At 41.8% G+C, this 15,275-nt stretch overlaps 1 protein-coding gene and 1 non-coding gene across 5 annotated transcripts in view; one reads left to right on the top strand and one right to left on the bottom strand.

Moving 5' to 3' along the window:
• Positions 1–15,275, top strand: part of LOC135489850 (fibroblast growth factor 17-like) — a 66,202-nt gene that overhangs the window by 10,083 nt on the left and 40,844 nt on the right. For 2 of the 4 annotated variants that reach the window (XM_064775440.1, XM_064775436.1), the window contains exon 1: positions 1,748–2,092. The exons of 1 other annotated variant lie outside the window; for it this stretch is intronic. In XM_064775440.1, coding sequence (XP_064631510.1) covers positions 2,037–2,092 — 56 coding nt within the window. In that variant the 5' untranslated portion in view covers positions 1,748–2,036. Of the gene's footprint in view, positions 1–1,747; positions 2,093–15,275 lie in introns of those variants that run through there. One more of the 4 variants, XM_064775437.1, reaches the window with a different exon arrangement.
• On the bottom strand, positions 6,589–6,660 carry Trnap-agg (transfer RNA proline (anticodon AGG)). The gene has a single exon. It is a non-coding gene; the product is annotated as a tRNA-Pro (tRNA).

The raw sequence follows: 15,275 nt of genomic DNA, 5'->3' as shown, positions 1-15,275 counted from the left end.
TTTGGTCGGGCTTTTGGTGTGTTCTCTTAAATATCCTAAGAAATGTGGTAGGTGTCTTTACGAAGAGAATGTCAATACCTCATATATCCAATCTTTGATGGACAATTGGAACACTGGTCAATACCTACTGTATTTCGTTGAGTCTTTGATGTTTGCCGACATGGGACATGTTCGGACACTGCTTATACGCCGAGACAGTCCAGTCCCTCGGTCATGGCAATGAGGGCACGTTAGTGCGAGCACAAGTGGTTTTTCTAAGAACTACAATGCTGCTAAGATTCCTGTCTAATTTCTAATTTCTTATACAGATTCTTAGATTCTAACAAATCTTATATGGAAATGGCTCGAAGGTCTTCGATGAGTCTGGACTCAGATTCTTCTTGGACTAATCTCAACTTTTCAATCAGCACCACTACGACCCAGGCTGCGGTTTACTCTGGTGTACGATTTTGATTATCCAACTACCTGATCCCAATGTTTGGTAGTACACGTAATTTGCTGCAGAACCGTGAAAAGTAATTGCCTATCTAAAGCTCTCTTCACCGCCTCTATGAGACGCTGCCCGCAGACAAGTGGTGCCCCGGAGGCTCACATTCGGAACGCTATATCTTTCACCATGATCCATTGAATTAAAATTGATTTCACCTCCGGCGCCAAAAAACAAACTTGATTAGTTCCGATGTACAGGATGTCTCAAAATATCACTAAAATCTTCAGTACCCCATGTAGAAGGTACGGTCAGAGATAATCGAACAAACATGCCGATGGCCATTTGTAATATGTAGCCATTTGTACAAAGCATCAGCTCCTCGACCTAATATAGATGTTCGCAACAGGCCAGGTGGCTAAACACGACAGGGAAGGACTGATTGCGGAGGCGAGTTGTCTCCGACCTCCGCCCCTCTAAGGCAAGTTCAACATACAGACAGATACGATGTATCTACATGTAACCACTGGTGCTCTCCAACCAGAGGGCAATTTCTCCGCATACCCTTTGCCCAAACCTGCCAGTTACCCGCTTTTTGGCATCAGCGAATTTGTGACGTATCCGTTTCCGCGTGTCTACTCTCGTTAGCTGTAAATCACTACACGTACCTCGGCGGACACTGACTCCGGTGGTAACCTGCCTTATTCTGGCCATGTTCAAATCTTTAAACCAATCAGACGTTCAAGTAAACGTTTTATACCTTTGGTATCTGTTAACAAGAAACAAACAAACACATCCAAACGATCTGGAGTAAGTTACCTGGCGTGTGAAGTTGTAGAGACAAACCATGGTGTTTTTGGTTACTGGTTTGTGGTTATTCCTGGTCTGTTCAATGGGTTGTTTACGCCGAAATCATACGATAACTCAGGAGCAGACGATCTCCTCCTCGAGTAACAAGTGTTCACCTGCAGACAATTTCAAACTTTCTATATTCATCAATCAGTTTTTCTTAGAAGTGATCAAACTACCATCGATCTTTGAATTATCACTTCAAAGTTGGATGCGCAAGTGAATTTGCGGCAACTACCGCTGTTGGTAGGCCAACTCCAAACAGTAAAGTGGGATCCACCCAGCGATTTACGACGGACTTGTGCTTCTGCATCCTTTTTTTGGAGCTGCCCCAGAAGGTCCGAAGAACTGATTGTAAGATATCTCTCTTTGTAAGGGCAGTGCCGTTCAACGCCACAGGCCTCAACTTTCACACCGGCCATCAAGGATTTCGCTTCTGCTGGAAGTTGGCAGTCGACCAGGAGAGCGTCATTCTAAGCCATCCTTTCAAAAACTTAATTTGTTTTCAAATACACTTGATATGGTACTTTCAAGTCGTTGTTCGCGAACGCGTTCTACTTTCGAAGGCAGCGCCGCGCTTGCTGACCGAACAAGCCGACAGTGAACACATGCACTCTCCCGTTGCAGTGCTGGTGCTCTCTCCACCCGGCTGCCTAAGGATTGCAATGGTTAGCAACTAGACTATGGTGACTCTCCCTGCCATCACCCCAACCATGGGTCATCTGGATACAAGCGGCTATCTGAGCCACGTGGTGACGTCATGAAACAGCTCAGACAGCAAGGACTGGTCAGAATTATACTAGGATTTTTGTTAAGGTAAGACTTAACACTAAGCTTCAATTCTTCGTAATGTTTCTTTTTGATGTTGAGACGTCCCAGTTGTGAACTGCGCCTACATATGAACTCCGGTTGCAGACACCTTTAAGATCCACGCAGCGTACTTAATCTGACCATATTCTAGTGTCTGGTGAATCAACAACCTGTCGTTCCAACACCACCACTGGACGGGGTCCGATTGCACACAATGCTTTTGCACTTAACGTAATCATCAATGCTGAGTTCGAGCCAAGTATAACATTACCCCTTAACCTGTCATAGCGTATTTGGCCTGCATGAAACCTCTGTCAAGCCGATGTTCTTATTGGTTTGATGCAGCAATTGATTTGACAAAAGGTGTGGGAGAGGCAGATGGAGAAAACCTGGTTTTAACGCCGACGTGAGTTAAAACTGACGGACACCTGTGCCAACGTCCTTGTGTTTTACCTTTACACATACCTACATATCAACAGGTTATGGCGTCTCCTTTGTGATATATGAAAGCTTGACATTTTATGAATTTGGCGCAAGAATCTTGAGTATTGCACTTGGGGTTAAAGTGTAGAAACCTTTTGCACACTCGAAGCGTGTCATTAAACAAATAGACCAAGGGGTCCACATCATATTGGTAACGTGGTTGTAATGACCTTTGTGGTTTGGAGGATACTTGATCGGATGAAAGTCTGCTGTTGCCGGAGTTGTTGCTCGGTGACTATGGTGGAGTTCTGCGTGGAGGCTGTGCACACATTGTAGGAGACAATGTACGTGTACCGCGTGCATCTGAGAACTTTCGCAGATATGATTTAACCAGGGGCAAAACTCGACTGATTCGTTCCAACGCCAGTTCTCGTCATTGTCAAGGGGAAAAAAAGGGAAAAAGACGGATGAGAAAAAATCATGAACCGATTGACTTCATAGATTTGGATAAGTCAACATTTGTAGAATAGCCTTGCAGTCTTTGAATGCCGGGTTGCTTTAGAACTTATATATACTTATAATTACCTTAAAGCGACATGTCTGATCGTTAAAATACAGATAATCACCATTTTAAATGGTTCACACCGAAAATCGACTTTTTTAAAAGTTTCGCACATCAAAGAATGGTACGGTTGTCAAATTTCCTTTTATGGGTCACTCTCAATCAAACCCTGATCCCTCTCAATAGTGCCCCGGTGTTAAATCCGTTCCACAGCCGCTATGCCGATTTGCACACGCTGAAAGTTTCAGCATTGCAAACCTTGAAAGTATATAATCCTAGGATATACTTTATCACTAGATTGATTATAATTTGATTGAATTTTCGCTATAGAAAACCCCATCGTAATTGGCTAGACAGTGGAAACTTGAACACGAAACCAAATCCCATGGTGTCAATTATACCCATGTGAATGGGAAATGAAAAGGATTAGAGAACAACATTTCAATATCATCTGATTATTTACTCATAATTTTCTTTCCTCTGGCGAAATCTATCTTTAGTTTACTTTCTAATCTTATATATGCGGGATTCTCAGATATGGCTGTTGTGGTATCAAATCGTTTTTTAAGTGCTCTTTCGTTCAGAAATAAGACAAGGCTAAATTAGGCGATGACAGAAACACCGGGACGTTTTACACTGATAACCCATTTTGTCTCTGGGACTGTTGCCGTCTTCAGTTAAAAACGTTAATCACTTGATAAACAAACTATGGTAATTGGCAATTAATCGTGCCTCTTGACCATAACATGTGTTTTCGTCCTCTTGCCTTTAGACAGGACGCCGGTCAGGCCAAGTTTGGCGCCCAACAGTCCCTTAGCAAATTGTTATATTCCTGAGCAAGTATGATCAGTGATTTCGCACATATACACTTACAACCCGATTACAAGTAGTCAAATAAAAATGTATTTTCCTTTCCTTATTCTCAATTACTTCAAAACATGTTACCCAAACATAAAATATACTACTGATTGATATTTCCGTGTATTGCTATTGTTTCTGCAGACCAACTGGTTATGTTTCATCGTGATTTCACCGACACAAATTAGGCTAGCCATTTGGTGTTTTGGTTGTATTACAGAAAGGCAAAGACTGAGCAAATAAGGCTTGCGTCAATTTTAAATGTCTGGAAAAACCTTAGGTCATGTTGGCCGTCATGTAAGAAGACAGTTTAGGCAATGCATGGCGCATATTTGAGAGAACGTATTGTAAAAGTAAATATTTCCAAACCATTGCTGCTTTTGCAGGCAATGTTTGAGTTCTGAAGTAAGTTTCTCGTTGTCTTAAGCTTTGTCCCTCTTCAATTCACAAGGATGCGTCCCAGCATTATTTCAAACTCTTGTTGTTGTTGTCGTTTGAAAGTGTTTCATACCATGCTAACCGTGGGCGTGAGAAAAACCAAACCATGAAAGCCAGGTGGACAAATGCCGAAGTATACATTGTTTTAAACCGAGAGAGTGCAATGACGGTTTCATCATTAGTTGCTCTGAAAGATCAACAGTGAAACCCAAGAATGTCAATTGCTACTCTAAGAGTGTCTTTGGCAGAATTTTCCGGCTTATGCACTGGTCCTTGTCAAGACAACGCTCATGAGTCGCCACAACATCCCCAGGGCTTGTGTGTCGCCCCTCAAAGCTCTCGGACACGTGACAAAGACCTTGAGAAAAACAGCATGTCTTTACTCATATCAAGAAAGGCCTTCGCACTAAGGAATGCACTCACTGGTCTTAAGGGCACCCCGTGAGAAAAGAGAAGCGTGTTGATCCCTGGAAGCCTCGGACGTTCATTGCGTAGCAAGTACCCCGCCTACGTGGCCGCGAGGTTAAAGTTGTCCAAAAACAGTCAACATTTTTAAACTTGGAAAGCGTTATAAACAATCCAATTATTTGACTTAATGACATTTATGACTACCTCGGCTACCACAGACCTCAGGCTATATTTTGCCCGGGGAAAAAAGCATAGATTTTGACATATTGACAATTGGTTGTCCTTGCTGAACTTAAAGTTTGGAATGCCGTTAATGTGTTTTATTATATATGATTCAATTGATTGGAATTCATAGCTTGAATCATAGCTATTGTGACAAACAAGAATTGTCCAAATATTCTCAATGAAACACTTACTCATGATAGAATTTGAATTTGTGATAAACAGTCTAATCTAAAACTTATCTTCATGTAACTTTTATAAAGGTGACGTAACGTTGTCGCCAATTGTGCTAAAAATTATCATGAAATGTTACTTCGATCATCGTCATTTGATGAAGAACTTAGCTTCGATTCAGGTTAATTTTGACCCCAATATTGAACGTGACGGGGGTAACTCTGTGATGGTTTTTCCAAAGGTGATCACCTCCCTCTGATATTCGTGTTCTCCTCATCTGTTCCTTCAGTGTTCTCTTGATGCAGGCTGCATTACTTTCATGTGGCGCTCGAAAGCATTACAGAGTGCCTATAAGGCGAATCGCCTTTGAAGATGTGCACTTTTCGTACTCTTGAACTAGTTGAAGCACTGTACAACTGTTGCCTAACGTCTTATGTGGGCCATATTTACATGTATGTATTCATTACATGCATAGTGTCAATCAAAACGCACCAAGATGAAGAAATCGGAAGATGGTTTAATTAGAAACGACGAATGTTTGTTCTTTTCACACCACTATTGACTTTTTGTGCATTTTGCATCTTCACCAACCAAATTTACTAACAGACAGATGAAGCTAGATTAAGGACATTGGGCAAAAACCCGGTCATTACTTCAAAGTACAGTGGAACCTTCCTAGGTAGATATCTCTCTATCTCTCTATTAAAGACGTTCCCAAATTAGTTGTTTCCATTCAATTTGACCTCTCTAATCAGGACATCTCACTACTAAAGACACTGGCTTCATTTCCTTTTCAGAGCGGTTCTACTGTAAGCACTTTGAAGAAAAGGGTTTTTGGTTTGGGGTAGTGTGAAAAATTGCATTTGCTTCTGTGATAAAGTGAGACATTCCATTCCCTTGAGAATCTACACTGGTAATGATCACACTATTTCATCTACTATTAGCCTGGTCTCTTTCCTCCCACTAACCCAGTCATTGATTTGGTCCGCAGCAGGTGGTTCCTCTTCTCTCACAATCACAATGTAAAAATCCGAAATCTTGTCGCCAAAATCTTTGTCAGCGGCGATAACATTATTGTAAAATATGACTGCTTCCTTTGAGAAGATATTCCTTTATTTGTTTGAGCTTCCGTTGGCTATGAAAGCAAAACCATCAGCGGAACTACGTCAGGTCGTCCTCTGTCGAGGTATTGGCGTGCGCCTGCTAAGTTGGTGCCAGCTATCTAGAAATAGATTTGTTTTGCTCGGAGCTTGAAAAAAAAGGTGAATTTCCAATAAAAACTATATTGTGTCGGTAAAAAAGTTTGGGACGTTAGCATACCGCTGAAAAAAGTTTTATGTCAACACTTTGAACTTTCGCTTAGCTCCCATCTCATCAGAGGTTTATTTCAAAAGCTTACCATGAAAAGTAATAAAATGGGCTCGCCCGGGAGTCGAACCCGGGACCTCTCGCACCCTAAGCGAGAATCATGCCACTAGACCAACGAGCCTTGAATGTCAGTTGAATGCCCTGACTAGTGGGAGCCTCTGAGAAATCTGAATGGTCACAATCAGGTTTTCAAGAGATAGTAACTTGTCGTCAAAACACGAATTATGAAATTACTGCTAAAATACGAATGCCATTGATGGTCTTCTATCCGTATACCTGGACATGGCCTAGAACTTCCTCGAATAGGGAAGGTTCGTGGCAAGATGATCTTTTCAAGAATGGAATATTTCCCTTTAGAATCTGGGCCAGTCTTTGAAATCTTCAAGAAGACCCAAAATTGATTAACTGTGCGCTCGTGATATCTATTCTATTTGACTGTATGATTTAAATTTGACATTTGAAAAGGGCAATTACCTAGTACAGAATGTAGTATGCTAATACGGAATGTGTCAACAGCTTATTATATGTTGAAGATCCCTTACATTTCAATTCAACTTGTGAAATGTCCACAAGTACATGGTCTGAATAAACAGGGTGATGTGGACATGTGGATGCCCAGGCCCCTAAATCTGATGACTTCGGATACTGTTCCTTGTCACACAGCCAAAAATAGGTTGACCCATGAGAACGTTTGAAAGATATTGCTAAGTCAGTAAGTTCACTGACTATAAGCGTGAATATAAGCCTTGTTCAGCCATGCTCTTCCATTGCACGTTGCTTACATAACGTTATTTGCCCCTTAACTCGCTGTTGAAAGAATTCTGGCCTTGCCCAATTCACGGTCTATTGTCTGTGAACAAAGCTCGCTCGCACATTGGGCTTAATTGCCAATTTTCTTCTGTCGTATCCACGGGATTTCAAGGCAGGTCTTAACATTGACCAAATGAAGCAGCGCTCATGGGGATCGCGGCCGCCATGGGCAAAGAAACGTAGTGCTTGAGATTACTGATCATGGAAAGCACAAGAAGATGTGTTATGTAAAATTGGAGGATTTTGACATTGATATATGAATTACTTGTGGTACTTCAGATCAATCACCCATGTCAACAGGTCGCCTAAAGTTCCTGTTTATAGAAAATTATTTTTTGACGAATATAAAAAAATTCAAAGAATTGGCGTTTTCAGATTGATCACAAATACATATACTTCCGATCAACTCAAAAGATGACAGACCAAATATTTCTCATATTGTGTCTAAAATAAAACAGAGTTGGAATACTTAAATTTATAGAGTCCGGATAGTCGTAGAGTCAGTAATTTTACAATTCATTTCCTAGTCAAGTACTCGTTGGAATGCGTTCTTGGTCGTACGCCAATCTAGGCCTATCCGTCAAGAAGCCATTCATTTCAAAATTGATTATTTTTATTTCTCTAATATTCTGAATGAATCCACAATAGTGCTATTTTGATGTGTTCTAATCTCAAATGTCCTGCATTCCTGGTATCAGAAGACCTTTAGAGTGTCCTGATCTGATATTCCTCCTGAATGATTTCCTCCACTGCACCGGGTCTGGCAGTCGCGCAGTGGAGTGAAACAATACTGTCTTAGCTTTCCCAGAGAGTTGGGCGTGGTGAGAAGGCAATCTAGGGGAGCAGAACAGGCCACAAACACTTGAAATTACCGGTGATAATGGGCTCATTATTTCACAGCTATGAAGGCGATGAATTTAGGGTATATCGCTGTTGGCGGAATTCTAGTTTGACATTTTTACGCCAAAACTGAATAACACAATAATGACGGCAAGAGAGCCTGTAATTACTAATGAGACATACATTTATCATGATCCTTGAAGTTCTTTCTCGGTTTCCGCTCAATGTACATGTATGTTTAGCAATCAGTCTCGGGGCTAAAATCTAATTTTGAGGGTCATTATACGTAAAATGCTTTGATGTGGCCGTCTTTGCTCAGTCTCCGTTTTCTTCTTAGTATTGGTCGTCGTCTTCGTCTCCCTCTTCGTCTTCGTCTTCTTCTCCTTCTTCGTGCTTTCCTTCACCTTCGTCTTCTGGTGCTGCTTGTTCTTCTCCTTCATCGGAAACCCTTTCCATTGGTTTGTTGATTGAGCTCAGCATGCGCAACCTTTTCCGATTGCAACGTTTGTCAGAGTAAGTGGAAAAGTAACGTTTTACGGAATCACTGTATTACATCCCATGCACCCGTATATGCTTTTGAAGGCGTTGTTTAGATATTTCGCACGTGACCAGACCATATTTTCTGTTGCTATTTTCCTGATTTATTCCACTATTCATTTTGTATACGTCAGCAGGGGAAATCATAAATCAGGTCTTCGTGACTGAGATATCCTTGCAAAGAACCCATGTGTACTTAAATCTTGTTTAAGATATGCCAAAGACATGCAAATATGATTCTCTCATTCATACATAGACATGTCATGGTGTTGTGTACTTTTTTATATTGGACAAGGTAATGTCTACACAGACAGCAATTCTTTGAGGTGTTGAGAAGGCGCGTAGACCATTGGGTACATGCATAGACTTGGGCTGTCTTTAAGTCAAGAAATAGTTTGCCAAGATTTGTCGATGATCTTTTTTAGAGTATGTTTGAGATTTCTATTTGATCTATCACCACCCTCCATGTGACCTTCCTTGTGACCACCCAGTGCGATATGCCTAATCAATTATCAATTCCATTGTTATCAAGCAAGAATGTTACTGAATTTGCCGCTGTGATTTACTGGAGTAAATGTACTGTAGGGCACAATGTAATATTCCCAACGAGCTCGTAGTAAAAATAAATCAATTTCTCATCTCTATTAAACTAGCATTAGTGAATCAAGAACGTTACATGAAATCACCAGCCCATTCAATCAGTGTTGCCACAGTCATCAACTACCCCCTTTTATCTTGAAGTGAGTCTCACAAAAGCGCTAAAGAACACCTTGTGATTGGCTTATATTATATATAACTGCCCCGGTGGTGCAGGATTGCGAACTTTTGTCTTGGTAAGAAGTCTCACAAATGCGCTAAAGAACACCTTGTGATTGGCTTATATTAGAACTACCCCGGTGGTGCAGGATTGCGAGCTTTTGTTTTGGTAAGAAGTCTCACAAAAGCGCTAAAGAACACCTTGTGATTGGCTAATATCATAACTGCCCCGGTGAAGCAGGATTGGGAGCTTCTGTTTGGGTATTTCTAGAAGAAACTTCCCAAACGAACACCTTGGGATTTGCTCAATTCGAGTACGGACGTCTATCTAATGAAAGTGTTTCTGATTGGTGATTGCTCAACATGTCGCCCCAAAGTAACACTTTGTAATCGAATACATTCTAAATTTAAAGACAGTGTCGGCGAGAAAATAAGCTACGCATCTTATTAGGCAATTCCTTCCAAGTTGCTGCCTTTACAACTCCTGATGAAGTCACCTTGACTGAACCAACTGTGTTCACCTGCTTATTCCAGCCCTGACCAACTTATCTCCCAGTTGTATGCAGAGTGTCATCGAATGCGTTCGTTCAAATACACCAATTTTCACAAGTTATTGCTAGAAGTTCAATAAACGTATTTATCCGGGTAAACCACAAAGCTGTGAATTGATGACACGGATAACTCTGGAATGTACACCGTATTATGAGAGACCAAGTTTGATTTTTCGCATCTCGGTGTAACAAAACCTCTTTAAAGTCACCCGAACCTGGTATGCGTAACTTCGCCCTTCACGAACAACCCATGGTTCCTGCTCACCTCTTGGTACAGCGTTTCCCTTGCTTCACGTAGTCGGAAATAATAGACGAACTTTCAAAAGAGAAATTTACCCAGTGTTTACATTAGAATGAAATGAATACAAACACACATATCATATAGATATGTCTGAATTGGCCTGATGTGTCCCTGGTGACCCGAGTTTGTGTGATCTTAAAGAATGGAAAGAGTGATGTTTATCTGAGTTAATATCAAGAGAATTTAATTATACCTGATGGAGATTGGTTGTTGTATTTTCATGTATCTTCTCACGTTTTTGTCTTGGTCTGGTATGTCGTGTTTTGACCCGTCTATCCTCCGCAAATAATGGCATTAACTCTCAACTTTCTTACTGGCAAATGCCGAGAACTACCAAGGCCACCCTACACCCTGAGTTGAGAAGATAACAGCAAATTGCACAGGCTGACTAATGCTAGCTACAATTCATGCCGAACCATCTGCATTTGTCAGTCAGCAGGCGTAGCTACTTGTTCGACAAGAAGAACGATAGGAAGTGGTCTTGTCCGACAGAGACAATTACCTTCAGGCCTAAGGTTAAGATGTTTCCGTCTACGACTGAGACAGCTATGCGCGATTTGCACTTTCGTATTTGGTGATTTGTGTGTTCCGTATCTTACGTCTAACTTCTTTATCAGTGTTGTCATGGGATGGCACGAATGACTGCTCTTTCTGCTACATGTATATATTCTGTATATATTTACCAACAAACTTCGAATAACGAATTAGTGCGTCAAAGCACACCATTGGCCTTGCAGGGATTAGGGGCATGTAATATCTACCGTGAAAGAACTTAGAAAAAATCAGTGAAAGCGCTGTCATTATCTGTTTAGGCCATCAAAGGTATCTAATTTGCTCATCAGTGTTTAGTTAAGGAATATGTAAAGACATGTTTGGGTCGACTTATTTGAAAGGATTAGCTGATCTACTAATCATACGTTATTACTTACATGTTTGGTCGATTAGGGATATCCTATTCTTTACCACCAAGTTCAAAGGAATGGAGAGAAAGGAATGTGTTTTGAGGGGTGTTGTTCACTCGTAGTTCTTCGAAAGGCAAGTTGGTCAGCCTTACACTCCGGACACAGTAGACCGGCCTCGTCTCTCACCCTAACCTTTAAGGAGACCAAATTACGATGACGAAAAGGACTGCCCCGGGAGTCTTGTCAGACTCACCTTGCCATAGTATAAGGAAAAGCAACAGGTCGCCACACAGGGCTCCCAGCTCACGCAATCCCCTTAACGATCACTATCACCAAGATTGTCTGGTGGGGATTGAACGTATTGGGGGTAAGTTGCAATAGGGTGTATATGTCAACACCATGCTTAACGAAAGATAAAGAAACCTCGACTTGTCTGGAACATATGGCCTTGCTTTTGGCCAAAAGGAACGCCGCTGACATTAGTTCTACGAGCATCGAATCGTTTCTCCCTTTTTCTGTCCGTGAATCGGTCTCGTTGCGTATCGATGCATTCAGCCTATTGCTGAGAGACGAAAAAGCCAACAGTTGATGAGATACAAGGTAGACAAGGATGGGTACTGTCGTGTTTGCGTGTCTCCTTATAAGAGGAGAAAATTGGTGTCTGCTGTAACCAAACTGTAATGACATAACTGTTAAGGTTTTGCTGGGGCAACATATAAGCGTGCCATCATTATTGATATAATTACAATAACTACGTTGCTTTTTCTAGCTAAGGTAATTGTTATGAACATTGGTGTCCTCATGTGTAATGTAGAGGTGGGGCCAGGATGGTACATGCATAATTTAGAGAATACACGATTCAGGTCATCTCTGAGGTGCACCTTCGCTTACTTATACACTTACCCTCATGTGCAGGGGGTCGAGAGAAAGTGCAGTACTTTGACCAAAGTATTTACCTTTCCAGGAAGGTCTTCTTTCTGGGTTGTTAAGAGGCCCTGCTGTGGGTAGACCTCAGGGACAGGTGTTTCCACGAGTTAAGATTGGCATCTCTCTGTCTTTCATACGTTAAGTGTAGCTCGATCCAAGGATGGGTAACGTTGTCCTTATTTGACCGCAAACAGACAATCGCAAGTACTGATTTCTTCGATAACGAAATCGCCTATGTGATTAGGAACGAATGATAATGACTCTAAACCACGAAAAGACAACAACGCCAAACAAATCGCACGATCAACGCCTTGATTTTAGAGCGATTAAAAATAAAGGACCTTTAAGAACCGTTTTATGTTTCGTAAGGGACGGTATTCCGTCTTTCGTTGAGAACATTACCTTGTTTTAACATTCACTTGTTTGTGTTTTTCGTCAGGTACTTGATATCCAACCCATTCCCGAGATCGCCTGCAAGGCTTTGCGACCACGGTGTGGTCATAGGCCTATTACTTCCATATGCCATCACCATTATCAGTTACCAGGTTCCGTCGTATCAAACTATTGCATCAACTTTTGATCAAATCAATTCTGCATTGGATGTAGCTACTTCATTTTTGTACCTAATGGTACGTGTTTCTTTCAACTTAACTCGCGAAAGTTCTCAAATTACCAGCCCACCACAATCTCGTGGTGTATTCAGTTACAGATGAATACCCAGACATGACATATGTACCCCGCTCCGCCCCAGCATCAAAGCTAAGGCGTTCGAAGGGAAATGATTTCATTAACCTAGAACCTCACTTTGCTAGAAGGGTTAATCATGCAATGATTTTCATTCAAAACTAATTTGACGTCGTGAAGAATCCCTCGGTTCTCACGTGAAAACCTGCACGCAAGTTGCCATGATTCAATGTTTACACAAGTTCAAATTTTCAAAATTTCGCCTGCATTAAATTGGTCCATGGGAGGCTAACGAGGCTCGAACAAAAGCACCCATCCTGGTTCTCTGACGTCACCTCCGTTTTATCGTGCTCAACCTTTGACATCACTTCCGTTATGGTCGGGGCCTTTTGATGAATGATATAATCTGTGTTTACAAAACAATTATCATATACTCATTGTTTGTTTAGTGACAGTTTCACCCAGCAGTTCCTGGTCAAACCTCAATGCCTAGTTAGGACGTGCATTCCAATAATTAGCACGGATTTTTGAAAATGTGCGTTTTTATATTCATCTATGAATGATATCCGGAGATGGTTTGACGACGGAGGTCAGTGAAATAGTTGTAAATGCTCCGATTAGCCTAGTTTCATAGTTGCTTCAATTTGAGTTCCTTTGCTTATCAGCAGGGGGCGCTATTAAGATGGGGTCCAACAAGATACATTTGACCTGTGGTCGCCTGTTAACCAGTAGATGAACTTAATGTCTTACTTACTTACTTCCTTACGACACCATCAAGGAAACTACATCTAGACCCTCAATGTACTGACATTACTCAGCTTCCAGATAGCGCGCGTCGGCTAGGAGGCAATACCACTGGAAATTCCGTGTGGGAAACCACGGACTTGTCTGAGATGAAGCCTCCCACGTACTTGGACGTAGGTTTTCTCACCGACATGACTTACATTCATACGTTCACATGTGAAAAACGTGGACGAAACATCCTTCTGCTTGTCAACTGGACTGTAATACTAGTACACTGAAAGCTCAGAATTTCTGTTGTGTGTTGGACGTTTAGATGACCATGTGAACGGTTGTGGAAGTCTCCGCAACTCCAGCTTCAATTGGCGGTGCTTTCGGCAATAAACCGATGCTGCTGGCGACGAAGGTAGACCCAGCTCTTCCCTCATCGGATCCGGGCATCGGCAGCCCAGCTTTAGAGTGCACGCAGTGCGTCCTTGGTTGTCTGGTTGAGTAGACAGACGGCAAGCGTAAATTGATTGGCTGATCATATCGTCTGGTCAGATCAATTAAGTTTGATGAGCAGCCAGCTATAATATGCCGATTTAACCCATTACTATCTGAAGTTAGGTGTGGTCGATGGAGAGGTTTGGCCCGTGCGACTGGTAACGCAACTTCCGTCCAACAGCGTTGATAACTGCGACCACGTTAAATGTTTTCCGCGTACGGATCAGTTCGTGAATTGCATCTTGCTTTTGCTTACACTCCTACGCTTTGATTTGAAGGATACATCAAGGTCGTGCGTTTGAACGTCGCCACCGATAAAGAAGCGTAATCGGCTTTTGCGTGGCGTTCTTCTCATTGGCGTGGCGTTCTTTCTTTCGCACACTACGCCATTGCGTTCAAGAAATGTGTCTGAAGAGTTTCAACAAACGCCCACCAACTACCATCTGTTTCGTGACTTATCAAACTGCATATACATATTCTATGAAAAACCTCTTGTGGTGATCTTCGATATTTGAAGACTGCCAGACTATGACACATTGAAAAAGGAAGCGTTTCAACAACTTCCTTTGGTTGTATTGTTGGTAGGCCACCACATCCGATACCCCTGTCAAGTCCGGCGCCTGATGCGTGACCAATCGAAGAAGGGGCCCTCAGTTGAACTTTTGAGTTAAATTTGAAACAATCAAAGTTTCCTTTTTCAAACTGTTCTTCCGGTCATCCTTTCAAACTTGTTGCTTCTACGATATGCTGCCATGTAAGGAGAACAGATCGGGAATTGGTAACGTACAGTTCCGAATAGCTTCATTGCTGTAAATTCCTAATGTCTATATGACAAGTAAGTAAGAAAAACAACCCCGAGCAATGGCGATATAAGAATTCAAAGTGTTTAATTCGGAAGTGGTTCATGTTAGCAATACGTATTTAAGGGTTTAAGGCAGATGGTTGTCACATTTGGTCATTTCGGAGCTGTGGTGGGACTTGCGGCGTACCACCCTTGGCCAATCGTCCAGCCCCTCGATGCACACAGCCTGCACCATTGGGAGTTTCCTCAGTAGTGCCCTGAAGGCCACGCTCTTGGAATAAACCACGAGTTGACAGATAACATTTTGTCATCTCAAATTTATTAGTGGAACTATAAGATTTATTTTATCGAAAGTGGAGACAGTGTCCACACAAAATTAACGCCTTTTCTTTGCGATTT

The sequence above is a fragment of the Lineus longissimus genome, chromosome 6 (assembly GCF_910592395.1).
Source record: "Lineus longissimus chromosome 6, tnLinLong1.2, whole genome shotgun sequence".
Classification (NCBI taxonomy): domain Eukaryota; kingdom Metazoa; phylum Nemertea; class Pilidiophora; order Heteronemertea; family Lineidae; genus Lineus; species Lineus longissimus.
The sequence above is the reverse complement of the archived record's forward strand: the minus strand, read 5'-3'. Positions and strand labels throughout refer to the sequence as shown.